Genomic DNA, 16466 nt, shown 5'->3' with positions numbered 1-16466 from the left:
CACACACGGAGCCTGGCTTGTTGATTTGGAAGTTTATTGCTCACATTTCATCTACAATGGGTCATAGCCGAGTGGCTTTCTTCCGGAGCTAACAAGCTAGCCGCGATAAGCTAACGGAAAAATTCACTGAATACAAGCAGCATATTATGCACTAAAACGCCACTAAAACAGGCAACTGCTTGAAGCAGCCTTTATGATGACCACACACGGAGCCTGGCTTGTTGATTTTGTGGCTTATTGCTCACATTTCATCTACAGTGAGTCGTAGCCGAGTGGTTTCTCCCGGTGCTACGGCACTATTAGCCGCGACAAGCTAACAACCTTCACCTTCACAACATTCATTGAAAACAGGCAGCATATTATGCACAAATAATGTCAATAAAGCAGGCAACTACTTGAAGCAGCCTTTACGATGATCACACAATGAGCCTGGCTTTACACATTTGTGTTTTATTGCAGACTTTTCATCAACAATGAGCTGTAGTCGATTATAACAAGCTAACGGGGTAAAAAACACTGTCCACCTGCACAGATAATGTCCGTCTTTTGAATCGTATGGGCTCCTGCAGATCCTGGTGTCGTCCATGGGGGCATAGTTAGAGATCCATAGGGCATGGCAGATGCAAAGAGATAGCCTCCAAACAGCAGTTTTTTTTCAGGCAAGAGCCCTTTCCAAGCGTCCGGTGTGGAAGGTTCGTCTTCAAGTCATATCCTGTGTGGCCATTGTTCCCAAAGTGATAAACAGTAGCTCCTTTCCAACAATAACAATTAAAATGCACCGATCGTAGTTTCAATACTGTGGAGAAAGTGTTGTGATGCCACAGACAGCGTGTGGAGGGGGCGTGTCTAAAAGGGTCAGAGGTTCTTAAAGAGACAGAGGCCTATTTCAAGCCATTTGCTACCACCATTTTGAAAGAGCAATTTTATACAAGGCAGTTATTCTAATTGACTGCATTGACAGACCAACAGAAGGTTTCGTCATCATTGTAGTGTGCTATAGACTGGTGCTATGTGGCTGAAAAAAGCATAATACCCCCTCTTTAATGTAAAAGCAACACAAGAAGATCTAGATTGGAGGCAAACTCTTTAAAAAGATGAAAAAAAAAAAAGGGGATCCCAGAGAAAGACATCACATGTAGTTTCTGCTGCCATAATTCAAACTGTAATATCTTCCACAGATGTTTGGAGAAAGTCTGTTCTGTTCATTTGGACTGCCCATAGCTTACTGTATATAGCTCTATTTTGTCGCTCAGCTGCAAGTTTTCAGTGGTTTATAGAAAGTGAAACCAATGAGGAAATTAGATAATGAACATATCTATTATAGAGTTACACTGGAGAGGAGTATTGGAGAGTCTCTTTGGGACTGTTTCACTCTAAATCCAGTACAAGCCATTTCCACGGTGCAAACCCTCAGTGGGCTCTAATTATGTCCAGAGAGTGTGGATTTAGCATCTGCTGAGGTAGATCCAATTCACTGCAACATTCTAGCCCAGGCGTTACTACTACTACTACTCAGGGGCGCAGATAGGTTTTTGAAACTGGGGGGGACAAAGCTGCTCAGGCATGACAACCTATCAAACTTAATTGCCCATCATTGCAAGACAATAATGCGTATTGGTACGGTTTCTAATCACTCACCAAGCATGCCACATGACGTATGAAAAAGCAGTCCTGACGTAGGCTACACTGTCTGATAACCAAGTAAACCAACAGCTCGCGTTTCGCATTTTGACACACGCACAGCCCAGTCAACACAAACACATGAGCGCAATACCGTTTCTCGCCGCATATCAAAGTGAATGGTCAAGGGAGGCGCTGTTTCGCACATTGCAAAATGCTTGCAAGATATTTTTCTTCATAAAAGTGAGGGGGACGGATCCAGGTGAATGAAAATCTGGGTACGTCATGTCCCCCCCGTCCCCCCCGCTATCTGCGCCCATGCTACTACTACTACTACTACTACTACTACTACTACTGCTACTACTACTACTACTACTACTACTGGGGACGACTAAGGAAGTGATTCTCTGATGTGCTTGGGCATTGTTGCCATTGAAACTTCTGCGCTGTGAAATCTTTATTAAAATAAGTTTAGTTTAGTGCAGTTACATTATTTCTGCATAATGCCAAAACAATCAAAAACTCACCAGTACAGGCCTCATCCAGCTCCCCTTTCCCAAACCACAGCTGTGAGCCATGGATGGTGCATGTGTGGAACTGCAGCCTGAAAACTGTGTCTCTGTCCGGCGTGTGTGCCCGGCGGTGGTAGCACTTCACCTGCAGGGGGCAGCACAGGAGAAGTTTGTTGTGTGTGAATGATGCAACATTTTAATAATTGCCATGAATTATATTATTTGTTTATTGGTTTATTTGGAAGGGACAGTGCATGTTAATGAACACGCCACGCCGGATTGTAGTCTTGGAGAATGTATGTAGTCTAATATGCATCCATTGTCCCCCATGCACACTCTCAAACACACTCTCATTCATACTGGCCTATTGTACATGTTTTTCGTGCTATGAGAAACCAGAGTACCTGGAGTCATGGGGAAAACATGCAAACTCCACACAGAGAGGCCCCATCCAGATGGGAATCGAACCAGGACCTTATAGCTGTGAACCACGAGCTAACCACTGTGCCACGTATAATTACAACTCATTATAGAAATGTATTTTGAATATAACAACAATAGCTCCCTACATTAGGGGCAGGCAAGTTTACTTGGTGGTGGTGTGATTTTCTTCGTGGCCCAAACTACAGTAAAGCACCACTTCTTACAAAGGCACCTGTTGTACATCATATGTTTCCCAACAGGGGGCTTTGGGGGAGACTTAAAAGGAATAGACAGTATTTTCAGCCTTTTTTTGGTTACTTAAACAGGTATATTATCCCTGATGCGTGTACCAATACTTCTCAAAGTCTGGTGGGAGCCAACACCCCCCCCCCCGGGCCTGCCGTTGCCGACCACGGCTCAACTGATTAACTAACTGTCTCCATAAAAAACTGTATATGTAAAGCTGTAAAGTATATTTGCCGAACAGAGTCGATATGGCACATATCAGCATTCTATTTAGAAGCATGAACAATTAAGGTATAATCCAAAAAGAGCTCATATCAAATTTGCATTTACTTAAGGTTCTGCCATAAAAACATGACTGAAGGTCAAATTAATATCGTTTAGAAGCATTTGTCGTGTCCATCTGATGTGAACTGACCATGATGTCTCCCTTCAGTAACAAAGCTGGCTCCACTGTCACACTCAGCCTCCTGCCGCCGGTGCCATGAAGATTACTGCACAGAAAAGAGTAAACAATCCGACCATATATTATATATCAGGTATAACAGAGGCACAAAGTGACACATTCTGCGAGATTGCTAATTATTTCTGATATCAAATGTTTTTATTTTGCTTTATCAAACTACATATTCTAGGAGCGGACAAAGCGTTTTTTGTATCATGTTGTTCCGCTCATTCCTTTTTAATTAGACTCACTAGATTCCTGAAGTGTAGACCAACTGCATGGACTGGTAGATCTTCAAGAATGGGAAGTAACCTGGAGACAGAGACAGACAGACATTGAGGGCATTATCGAGACGAGGCGAAGGAATGCGCTGACGGCCTCCGATCTGCAGATTGAAGATAAACAGTGCGACTGTGTGGGCGAAGGCACCAGATCAGCAGCCAGATGCATATTTATCAGCGTAAAGAAAGGCAGATATTGTTTGCATAGTGATTACTGACGGACCTCCATCGCCCTGGAAGTTGGGGAGAGACGGGATGAGAACTTGGTGCAGGAAGAGAGGGCTGCTGTTCATCTTGATGGCTCCAGACAGAAGACCTCCGAAATAATAGATGTATCTGAAGGAGGAAATCAGATAATAATAATAATAATAATAATAATAATAATAATAATAATAATAATAATAATAATAATAATAATAATAATAATAATAATAATAATAATAATAACAAGGTGTGCTACGATTTGACATGTCATTAAATGGTTTTGGGACATAAAATGATGACATGAAATAAGTGTACACAACTGCTCGCTACCATTACAAAACCAACCAAAATTCACACTACTAATTTGTGAAGAAACATGAAAACAATAAGCTCATAAAGATAACCCTATGCATATGTCGTTATGTAACAAACATGAGCCACGCCTGACAGTGTCCTATACCTGTTTTGGGACGGCTGCAGGGAAGAGGACACCTTATCTTCACAGAACTTCCTCATGGCCAGAGTACTGAGCGCCTGGTCTGCCCTGTGAACCAAAACAAACACAGTCTTTTATGAAAACACTTTCCATCATGGGACCTCCAGCAGTCCCCTGTGTAAGACGGTGCCAGCGCCTGAGGATACAGCTGCTGTGTGGCGGGACAGGCCAGGATCATGCCAAACTGCACGGGACTCAACCCCCATCAAAGGACAAATGAAACTACTTGTTAATAGGGTGATATGGCAAAAGCTACAGGTTCTTTCTTATGTTATAGAGGATGTCCTTTGTTCATCCTGCAGCATAACTGGGGCGTTTTGACATTATGCTGAGGCAGATGGCTGTCGTATTGATGGGCGGCCTAATGCATGCATTAACATTGATTCTGTTTTTAAGCACAAGCCTTTTATTCAGCATGAAGCGCCAGATGAGATAACAGCATTACATAACATCGTCGACATCACCTCTTTTTATTTTCTAAAAAGTACAGTATATACATGCCCAGTTCACTTTGTGCTCTCATTGTCCACAACCAAGCACTCGGATAGCACTTGATACTAATGTCTGCGCTGTGTGAAAAGTACTATGACAAAAGGGAGCAGTTACCTGACTTTTACTATTTGAAGACTTAGAATGCTAAACTATTATCAAACATTATACATTTTCTTCCTTGTCCTTCACTTCTGTAGCCATGTGGTTTTTGAACACTCACCCAGCTGAAATCTTGCTGTAGTGCATGTAGGCAGCGATGATCACTCCCGTTTTACCTTTGTTGCCCTGAAGGGAAGACATGACACCACAAAAGGCTTGTGAGAGACCGTGAAATTGACTTTGGTTTCCTCCTCGGGCTCTGCGGTTTGAGATCACACTAAGACTTGAAATCTGACAGTTCTTGTGGGCACAATAGGACTTTTTATGCAATCACACGGCGCCGCCAAACATGCGAGTGCAGGAGCAAATTAAAAAGTTCCCTGTGGTGTTTTTTCCCTAAACTTCCTGACACATTCCAAGGACATTCCAGCCTCAGCTTCCCAATAGGACCCCAGTTAGATGTTAGAGGCAAGTGCACGCTAAGCACAAATTACAGCTTGTTTTCCTCCTAATAGTGTCCCCATTCATGTGTATTCATTTGCTAGCGTGATCCGCAGCTGGGAAACTACTGGTGGAGAGGGAATGCTTTGGAAGCCAATTCCACCACAGAAGTCTGGTTTAGTGTTTAAATCCTCCAACCTCCCAAAACAATAAATAAAACATCCACAAAAGAAACCAGGGTTCAAATTCAGTGTTTGATGGTCATGCGCTGACTGGAGTTGGGGAAGCTAATGTTTTCATAACTGAGTAAATTGTGGGTGAAATGAATAAATTATAAAGCACATCAGTACCATTTCACATGTGATGCATCATTTCCTTTTTGGCAGTGATAGCACTATGATTGTGTTAATCACTGAAACTGGAGATTTTATTGGGGAACCTGACTTAGACTGAACGCAAATTTCCACTTTTGGTCAAATAGGAGGTAGCCTATGTAACTGTGGTACTTTGGTATTTTGCATAAACAAACGAGGAGCTTCTATGTTGGATGACGATTTAATACAATTCAATGCTAAGCTGCGCTCAGTACTAGAGGCCTGGAAGGCTTGCGTATAAATAAGCAGCGCTTCTCAAATGAGGCCCCTGGAACCTGTCTGAATGTGCATAATTGGTTGGATAAGTAGAGGAGGGAACAAAAACATTACAAAAAGTTGTTTATTGTCAAAAATGTAAGACAGAAGTGGTTATTTCTAGTGAAGGTCGCTGTTATCTGGAATGTAACACTATTCCTATGGTGTAATAAGAACTGCAGTATCAACACAGTATCACCTGTGTTTATTTTGCAAGTGTAGTTTTACTACACTATTATTCAGGGTAACACAAACACAAAACAAATATAGTATTTTCATAGATGTGCCACAAGTTTGTAAAGTGAACATGTAAAACCTGGGAACTCTGACCTTGCAGTGGAGGACCACCACATGCTGGGGGTCAGAGGTCAGCCACGTCTCCATGGCTTTGCATATGGCACAGATCTTATCCAGAGGGGGAGCGTGCAAGTCGGGCCAGCCAAAGTCGTGCACCTGGAGGGAGACGATAGAGGTCGATATTAGGTTTTGGATCTATTTATTATTATATATTAATTGCAAACAGTTACTTCATACCGTATATTTGAACACATGTGTTTTGCTTTCTCTTTACGTTTTGTGATGTTTATGTGACAAAGTCATGTGATTTGGTCATTAGGACATGGAATCTGGTCATGTGATGCTTATGACCTGATAAATGACTAATCTAGAGAAATCTACAAAAAACTGCTAATTTTCAGTGCCTGATTGGTCAAAACTGTGAGTGACAATCAGAGAGGCTTGTGCAGATGTGGTGTTAGTGTGATATGGGCTGATCAAGTTCAGGGTAGAATTATGTACCTTTGGGTTGATGCGGCTGATATCATGACGTCTTTCGGAAAGATTCAGCAACTAGAATGACAGAGTACATCAAAAATGTCAAACATTTTTACACGTTCAAAGATAAACTGAGGAAAACATTTCAACTAAAGAAGCATCAGTAGCATATTATTTACTTTCCTCATGATATAATGGCCAATACTAATTCTGAACGAAGAGTCCCCAGATAAGGATTTATAAGTCCTGCCACATATAAAGTTAATGTTGACACATCATGTCTGTGTAAGAGACAGATCTAGGTTTGTCAGGAGCAAAACAAAAGAGACAAATCACAACAAGAGCCACCCTTTGGCTTTGTTTATCCAGGGTGTGTCCAGCCCCCCCAAAAAACACCAGCTCATTGTGGCTTCATACTTCCATGTGGTTTAAATACAACACAATTCATCCTCTCACTTGTGCAACGCTTCTTTAAATAAACAGGAGCGTGTTGTGAAAGCGCCACTAATTACTGTTTGTCTGCTCTTACCAGGAACTTGTCCTGGTGTTTGGACTTCAACATGGCCGCCACCTCCTTCAGGTTGAGCCGGTACCTCTGCTCCTCCAGTTTGGGCGGGAAAAACACAGAGATGATCCGCTCCGTGATGTACGTCAGGTCGAAGTCGTAGTGGCGCTCCATGACCCGCTCCATCACACGGTCCACGCTAAAGCTCCTGCACAGGGAGCAGTGAGGCGGAAGGGATAAGTGCATATAGGTCAAGCAGTCACGCAAAAAGAACTCCAAATGTGACAATATATACCATAGTTTTACAGTTTGTATAGCGACGCAGTGCATTCTCAGGTCTACATCACAGTCTTTACTCTTATCTGGACAAGTGCTGATGAGGAATTGGACCGTTGCCATAACCATTAGGCCTGGCCTAAATCAAGATCCAATCAGGACTAAACCGGGTCTAAAATACCCCAAATTGGACTGAATTATGTCCAAACTGTCCAGACTATAAACTATGTCTAAACCAGAAAAACACCACACTTAAAAACACATAGCTTAAGTATAACTGAAATCATCTGTAATTAAAATGTTCTTTGAGAACCACTGGTCTAATGTCATTCTAGGTATGTGTCAAAAAAAAACAGGGGAAAAGTGAAAAGAGATCAAGGTTTTGGATGTGCGTGACAAGTTCTAGGTCAGATTATAAGCCAACTTGTTCCGTCACATGTTCTGGTCTAAATCTGGTGCAAAATGCAGGGAAGAGATGATGACCACAGAGTATTAGGACTATATAACAGCAATAAGGACCTGATAATGTCCTTCAACGGTTATTTCCACCACGTCAATACCCTCATGTAGTAAAGAGTGTGTAATATGCTTTCGACTAGAGAGACATTCGTGTGTGACTGAGATGGCCTTTACCTCGGCAGGGTGTTCCTCTGTTTGGTGTAGGTCAAAGACTTGGTGGACCCCTGGAACAATGCAACAAGAATACACTCATGAGAATCAGTGGGCAATGTATTAATAGTGAGTGTAAATGAACGTCATTCTGAATAAGTGAGAAAAAAAGACCAGTCCACTTGAATTTGAATGTCATATTAGACATTCTGTCCCTGTATGGCCAAATATGTGACAATTAGTGCTCACCATGTGCTGGATGTGACGAGAAGGAGCGGTCCCTCTACGCTGCTGCAGAAAGAGAAAATACGGTGAAACAATGGAAGTACTCAAGACAAACTCAAGACACTAAAACGCAGCAAGTATTACGACAGGAAGTACACTGAGACCAGGAGGTCGAAGGTGAATGAGAGTATAGGAGAGCGCAGGGGCCCGGAGGAACAATAGGAAGAGCGAGAGCTAGTTCAACAAACACACTTTCAACAGATGAACAACATGACGCCGCGGCTTTCTGTGGCGACAGAAACAGGCGCGAGGTCCGGCGGAGCTCCAGGAGACAAGCCGCGAGCTGAGGGCTCGGCTTTTTCTGGGAGCAATTCACCGGGAAGAAGAACCGCACGGCTGTTTGGGAATCCACACTTGGGATAAACACGGGGAGGTCTATTCTGCTAGAGACTTTTGAGGAAAAGAGAGACTCACCATGTCATTGGACGGAGCTGGGATACAAGCTGAGGTCAACTGTAACACACAGAATTGTATATTATGCTTTTATGTAAATAGACAGAAAATACATTTGACTGTTTGCAACAAGTGTGTGCTGTCAAAAGAGGTAAATATATGGCCTTCTTGCTACTGTATGTTAATACCACTGTTTAGTTGCCTTGCGAAAGAATAATCATAATAAGGATGCCAAAGAAAGGTGGATTTATAGCAAGTGCCAAAATCCCTGCTCAAACGCTCAATCTCTTTTGGGCAAGCTGCCAATCTGCAATTAAAATAATATTTCATACAGCTCAGCGAGGCAGCTTGTTGAGGCCAAAATGGGGGAGAGTAACCTTGATAACGGCGTGTTAAAGAGCTTCAAATAGACATGCACATGAAGCCTATCTGTGGAAGCATTCAGGCAGTGTAAGTACTAATCCATCTGATTTTTGAAACGAAAAAAAAAAAAAGGCCTGAAATCCTCCCAGGTCTGTCCACATGTGCCTTAGGCAGAGCCACAGCTGATTCTCATTTTGGCCGGTGGCACAGGGCGGTGAACTGTGACCGCAGGAAGAGGAGATCTGATAACTCCACATGTGCATGTACCCGTGTTCCTCGACATTTGTCCTCTGTTTACATGGAGACAGGAAGTACACTGTGCACCGAGGGAGGGACAAGCAAAGGAGGTAAACTTGACTGTTTTATTTAGCTATTTCTCTGGATATTAACACTATTTATCAACTTTTTTTTTTTTACAGTTCTTTCTAGAGCAAATTTCTATTAATCGATGGCAGTGTATTTAACAAATGATTATTAAAAATGTGTTAATATTTTCTTCCTTCATTTGTACCGCCCTAAACCTCAACATGTAACTATAACCCAGTCCCAGTGTAAATAAATGAAATTGATGAACGAAATAAGAATAAATAATGTATGCGAAAGATCAATATCTAGCATTATGAAAACAAAAATCATGAGAAATGTGTTTCTCTTTATCAAATTATTTCAAATCACGCCTTAAAAAACTCTAAATTAGAACCAAAACAGGGTTAAAATGGACCTTTTAAGGGACCATAAAAAAAAGCAAATCTCAGTCGGATGATTGCGATATATTGTGACTTCTTGTGACACAGATATTGCATCACCTGATATATATTGCACAACACTACAGACCACAAAAAACATAATAAAAACATAAAAAATACTAAATATTCAAATACACATCATCATATCGATTCGGATTTCCCAAATCGATTGGATTCGATTCACTTCACAAGGGCCCGATTCGTTTCGAGATTCACTTTGATGGATTTTTTTACTTGGATATGGAAGACATTTTCCTGTAATGCTGCAAACAGTAGAAACTAACTCTAGTAAATTACTAAAAAAAATGAATATTTACATTAAGAATTTAACCCTCCCTCTTTGTTGTCATGTGTGTAATCGGTCCAGTTGGCCTTTGACAGTTAACAACATGGACACCACTAACACTCAGACTGAAGATGTCCATGGCAAGATTTTTGGAAATAACCCACAAAATCTGTGTTTGGAAGATATGCGGGACAACCCAGTAATTATACTCACACATAGTTACTTTCTTCATTATCGACTTTCCACTTATTTAAAGAAGAAACAATGGTTGATGTAAACATTCAGCAGGAGCCACACTCAGCACTTCCACATACTACTTCCACACACTTCATCAAAACTGCACCAAAGTCATTAAACATGTCTCTTGCATAAACTCGTACTTTCCCCAAATATCTCCTGACGTAAAAACACAGTCTAGTTTACAGCCCTGAAGGTACCTTGGAGTCACTGAGCAAAGTCCTGGGAAAACCGCACATTTGGGCTCGGACGGACAGCGAATGCCTCTTTGTTGCTGCGGTCCTGGGCTTGGGCAGCACTCAATGAAAGCCATTCCCTATAACTCATAATGGATGTGGTTCTGTTGGAGGAAAATGTGACCAGAAATTATGAACATTCTGGAACGTTTTGCATTTGAGATGCTTGAGCAGCTCCGAAAGAGGCCAGACACTCCCCAGTCTCTATTATGACTACAGCAAGAACCCTTTTATCACAAAAATAAGCTTACTGCTATCACTATAATACAACAGTCCATTTATTTATATATTACTTTTAAATTAGGGAGTGAAATGCCATAAAAACTGCTCGCCCTTAAGGTAGCCATAGCGATAAAAACTATCAAGTTGGCGTTTTTCAAAATAGACCATATCCTATTACATTTCATTCATCTTCTCTGAAACATTGCCAAGAGTCTTTATTCTTTTGCCGGCTACTTTTAATCGACCAATGTTTCGTGAATTTTAAATCTAGTTTTAACTTAGTAATTGCCTGAAAGCTTCTGAGATGGTACTTTGTGTGAAAAAAGTTTGTGAATCATTGCTGTAGACCAGTCTGCAGGAGGTCAGTGTTTCCCTGTCCTCCTCATCAGCCCCTCACACGCAGTGCCCGCTGGAGGGGCGTCCCGCGCCAGCACAAACACACAGATTCCATGTGCTCCGGCCAACAGTGACGCACTGACTTCCTGCACGGCCCTCCGCCCTGCCTTTCCTCCGCTTCTCTACAGTACAGTGCACACCAAATGAACTGCATTAGCTCCTATTCTTTCAAACGTGTTGTATCTGATTGGCTTCAATTTGCGCCGTGTCAACTTCAAATCCTCACAATCGTGCGGTTTATTATGGTTCCTGCTTCTCCTTCCACCAATATAATTCTTACAGCCACCATTTAGAGTTCAGTATTTACTTACACTGCCTGCTTGGATATGTGACGATTGTGCGGTTTAAAACAACCAACAGTGCTAGTGTAATCTGTTTTGCTCTAAGGAAAGTGAACCCCAGTGAAGTCTCCTAATGGTTTTACTGATGGGACGACAATGGATTAGACGGTGCAGTGGTTCGTCCAATAACCGAGGTTGGCGGTTTGAATTCCGTCTCCCGCAGGTATGGTATGGTTTTTATTTAGACAGAGACAATGCACAATTTAACATTGACCAAAAGGAAAGATGCATTGTACCAGGTTATACCAAAAATGCTCATTTCTACCTGTAGTCACTGGGCAGGTTGATGTTACAATACAAAAACTGATTTTAAATGTAGATGAATATGTGACCATGGATTTATACATTTTAACATCATTAACATACATTTAATTTGAATAAGTTTCAAACAATATAACATTTTCCACCAATCCTTTTTCTAGGTGACACTCATGACACTATTACTTTTTGTTAAATGCACAAAAGTTTTAGTATCTGTTGTAGCTATTTTACATTTTGAGATGCGGCATTCTCCCCGAGAAGTGGATCGAGTAGTTCGAGCCATTTGATCACATAAAGTTATGAATTTTCTCAGAGGAGCTGCAGTGATGCCATGAATAGTTTTAAAAAGTAAGCAAACATTACTTTTTTTAAATTCAGAATTCCATACTTAGTATTTGACAATGGTGAGTCAAGGTACAGACGCTTCACCCATCTGTGTATGTGAGTGGTTGGTAGTCGGAGGGTCCAATGGCACAGACAGAGCCTCACTTCTGTCCCATGGCAGCTGTGGCTACAATAGTAACTTACCATCAAGAGTAAGGAGTGAATGAATAATTACTACACTTTGAGACACTTGTGATTCAGGCTTGTAAAGTGGAATAAGCCTTTAATATCATCACAATTCATGTTTTGTGTTTTTTTGGCTAGTTTGCTTGTAAATGAGAAAGATGGCATTACAGTAAAGAGGAAAATCAGCGTTTAATTTATTTTTCTTTAGTTTCAGTTTTCATGTAATTGCTGCTAAAAAATATGCAACACAGAGTCTATTCTATGGTAAGTTGTTATGTAACTTTGTTTAAAGGAATAGTTCACAGTTTATCCATACTGAGATATGCTAGTTGATGTACCTTGGAGTCCGTGCCCATGGAAGAGCGTGGTAGCTTCTAACTTCACCCCGTTTGGAGCTATAGGAATACATTGGGAGAGGCCAAACGCTAACAACATCTTTGGTCTTTTTGCGTGACTGAGGGCACGCACAAAGACCAGACAGGTACCCATCAACTTGTCTAAACTCAGGTAAGAACATATCTAAGTATGTAAAAATGGTGAACTATTCCTTTAAGGACTCTTTAAAGAACTTTAACAGAAACAATGATAATGCCAATTGCTTTAAATTGTCCACCGAGGGTATTTCAGGAATCCACATTCTCTACCATCCTTCCTCTCCCTGGGGTGTACAGCATTTGTCCCACAGTGGTGACCCTCATTGACCCGTCCTGTGCATGTCCACACCTTTGTCCCGCTCCTATCTGTCGTGACTCTTGCTACTCTGCTCCACGCTCTTTGATCCATCAAAGCCAATGCAGGAGCGCGGCTAATGGGCCCAGCTCTTTCCTCTCAACGCATGGCTTAAGAGTAAAGGCTAACTCATGAGCTAGCTCCTGTGGTATGTTATTACTGTGAGAACGGGCCCCCCACGCGTGTGAGCGCACATGTAAGGAAGTGATCTGGGAATGTAGCAATCCGGACACTTTAGCATTATGTTCCGAAAAGAACACACAACACATGGATGTTGATATTTACGACTGTAGGATTCTTACTTTCTCATCTTAGTCATAAACTATTGGCTCTCGAGGATAAGATGATATCAAGTGAATGTAACCGAGTAGATCATTGTTGCCACTGCACGCTTATCATTAATCATGAAATTTTACAACCCTGCAACACAATCAGTGAGCAGCAAGCATGAACAGAGCCATCATGATGCTCACAGATAGGATGAGGTCACAGAAACGCAACCTTCCCCATCTTCACGGCTCAGGCCTAGGCCACCGTTCCAGGAACTCTCGGAGCAACACCCTTAAGAGCCCACACTGATGAATGCCACAGCTCATCCAAACCCCACTCTGACCAGGAGCTGCTTTCATCAGGCTCATTACACCGCAGCAAAGCGGCCTGTGACAAATAGGCCTACAGGCGAACAGTGGAACATTAGACAGAAGCATTAGCTAAAGTGATGCAACAGGTGGACAACAAACACAACGCCATAGCAACCGGAGGAGGCCCTGTCAGGATGTACCGGCGGGGTTTTTCCTTGAAGCACAGTGTAATAGTTGTATGAGGAAAAAGACACTAAGAGAGTCACAGCTCATAGTGTATCTGAGGGTGGACTGAAACCCTGTTGTGATCACACGGTCAGATCATACGGGTGTGGCCTTTTTGGGATACTGTATTTAGTATGAGCTCTGACTGCTCACATTATGAGCAACACAAAACAGATAATGGGATTGCAACATAACAACCTATAACAAAAACACTATGGGTATCAGCATTTTGTTCTAATGCCTTTTTAGCCATTGGAATGTATATAAATTACCCGAATTTCCTAAAAACATCGAAGCTTATCGGGTAGGAAAAGGGTTTTGTGGTTGTGGATTTATCATCTGGCAAAATAGGGGTCACTGCGAGAAAAAGGTCAAGAACCACTGAGTTAGTCTATAGCAAATGCACTGACACATGCCAGCTGCATTAACCCAGAGACGTCCAGCACATTCCTGTGTGTAAAGTAAGCAGAGAGCTTGATGTTGATGCTTTACACCTGTGTTCAAGAGAGTGAGGGGCCCCAAACAGGAAGTACCTGGGGCCCTGGCTGGCACCTTCAAACCAGAGGCACATGAAGGTATAATAAAGATTAGTCAGCTATGTGCGTCTAGGTCAGTTTATAAAGCGCTCTTCCACCTCCATTGGGCCAACACTATCGCTCTTGTTATAGTGTCATTCTAAAGGAAATCAGCCTAGTAATGTTCACTGTAACACGCACTGAAGCCTCTCAAACATGCTTCATCTGTCACAATAAATGTTCCCACGTACAGACAGCAGCGCCCCCAAAAGTCCTTTAACTCAAAACACAATCTATATGTTCCCATCATTGCTTTCTTTAAATGGAACCAGCTTCACAAAACACTGTTCCCACACACTTCTTTCTGACACAGACCGGAAATCAAGCGCTCTTTTGTTCTTCTGTCCTCTTCCAAACAGCTGAGAGGAGTCACAAGGGGGATGATGATGACGGAGTGGGTTGCTATTCCCTGTTATGGAGCTTCGAGTAAACACACAAGCGCACCAAAAATCACAACGCTACGGACAAACAAACAAATGGGAAAGGCTGAAATTATCTGGGTGTAATAGCGGCTAACCCTAAAGCTGTTAAAAAAATAATAAAAAATGTAGCTATCACGACACAAAATAGTGATTGGAATGTGCATGCACTGAAGTTTGAATGCACCAGTCTCCTCCCAGGACCGAAAATACATGTGGGTAGATAAACAAAGTGGCGAACATAGAAAGGGCATAGATGGATCAACAATGGAACTTATTACAGTTTCAACAACATCCCTGCCTTCTGTTGTCCCTCTTCCCACAGCTGTGAGACCTTTGTTCAAGCATACTGTAGGAAGACGTCCGTCATCGTCAAGGGGCATCACTTTTTATTGTGTACTGTAAACACGCCTCCCTTTATGCACGGTTTGACTGGCTGTAGCTTTATCTGGATCTTGTTAGCTAAGCGGCAGGGTGCAATCAAAAAGCACTTGTGGTTGAAATCTTTTGGTCATGGCAGAGCTGCCAGAACAGCGGGGAAACCTTGATGGCGAAAAAGTTAAAAAGTGCGATGACTTGCCTTGAAAACAGCAAATAACCTCAATTATCGGTCATACACTGTTCAACCATTCTTTTTTGTTGAACTGTTTGGAGAAAATGTTTGACTGGTGATTCATGTAATTCCCAGCCTTGATACGTGTGTCGCTAAATGTCTGGTCTAGAGGAGATATCCAAACAGACTGTTCCTGTTATGCTGTATACAACCAGCTCCATCCCACCGGCCAATTAACGAGGCTGATGTCCGACCACACACACCACAGGCGGGAGCTGGCCCTGTCCCAGCCAGTAACTCAACTGTCCACTGCACACAACCACAGCAGGAGCCTATCTGGACCAGCTGTAAGAGTCCACTGAGACAGAATAATGGTGTGTGATGTTCAGGCCATACTGTTGACTCCAGATATCTGCAGTGACTCATCTTTCAGTGAAACCAGAGGGTTTCTGCTTCAGCCCACAAAAAAAACTATTCATTTCGAGCCAAAACCTTTGAATTGTTAGGTTTGCTTTGTTAGTAAACGGGAAACATCCAGTTGAAGCTCAAAAGTGGGGAAAATGCAGGTGCAGGAAAATGTATGAAAAGGAAAGAGTTCAGTTTCCCGACAGCCTTGTGGATAAAACTGTCCTTCAGTCGGGAAGACCTGACTTTTGAGACTCTACAGTCTGCTGCACCACTTGGTATTCTTAAAGAGGGAGTATTATGCTTTATGCAGGTATTTGTAATCTCAAACACATCTTCATCACTATCTTGCACTTTGTTGGTTAGAAAATGCCGTATTTATCTACTTCACGTGATCTCCAAATAAGCCCCTTCCACCCCCCCCCCCACTACTACTACTCCCCTTTGCTGCACAACTGTTTCAGTAAAAAGAATTAAAAAGTCAGCGTGCCTTTTGTGGCTGTAGGGAAGCAATAGTGAGTGTTTTCACTTCGCGATGAAAGGATTCCCCTTAGCGGGATATCAAGAGGTGAGGAAAGCATTTCCTGGATGCATAGGACCTCAGGAGAAGCTTTTTGGGAAAAGGAGGATTTTTTGGGGAGCTGTTGCCGGGGT

At 42.2% G+C, this 16466-nt stretch overlaps 1 protein-coding gene across 6 annotated transcripts in view; it reads right to left on the bottom strand.

Moving 5' to 3' along the window:
• The window catches only part of tns2a (tensin 2a), a 53178-nt gene that overhangs the window by 9050 nt on the left and 27662 nt on the right, over positions 1-16466 (bottom strand). For 3 of the 6 annotated variants that reach the window (XM_079557545.1, XM_079557541.1, XM_079557546.1), the window contains exons 4-15: positions 8749-8787; positions 8299-8340; positions 8075-8123; positions 7189-7385; positions 6684-6734; positions 6216-6338; positions 4937-5001; positions 4189-4272; positions 3748-3860; positions 3495-3555; positions 3217-3292; positions 2148-2277 (exon numbers count right to left, since the gene is read on the bottom strand). In XM_079557545.1, the coding sequence (XP_079413671.1) occupies positions 2148-2277; positions 3217-3292; positions 3495-3555; positions 3748-3860; positions 4189-4272; positions 4937-5001; positions 6216-6338; positions 6684-6734; positions 7189-7385; positions 8075-8123; positions 8299-8340; positions 8749-8787 (1030 nt within the window). Of the gene's footprint in view, positions 1-2147; positions 2278-3216; positions 3293-3494; positions 3556-3747; positions 3861-4188; positions 4273-4936; positions 5002-6215; positions 6339-6683; positions 6735-7188; positions 7386-8073; positions 8124-8298; positions 8341-8748; positions 8788-16466 lie in introns of all 6 variants that reach the window. The other 3 variants (XM_079557542.1, XM_079557544.1, XM_079557543.1) reach the window with 3 other exon arrangements.

Source organism: Gobius niger (assembly GCF_951799975.1).
Source record: "Gobius niger genome assembly, chromosome: 6".
Taxonomy (NCBI): Eukaryota; Metazoa; Chordata; class Actinopteri; order Gobiiformes; family Gobiidae; genus Gobius; species Gobius niger.
Note: the sequence above shows the minus strand (reverse complement) of the source record. Positions and strands in the feature narration are given on the sequence as shown.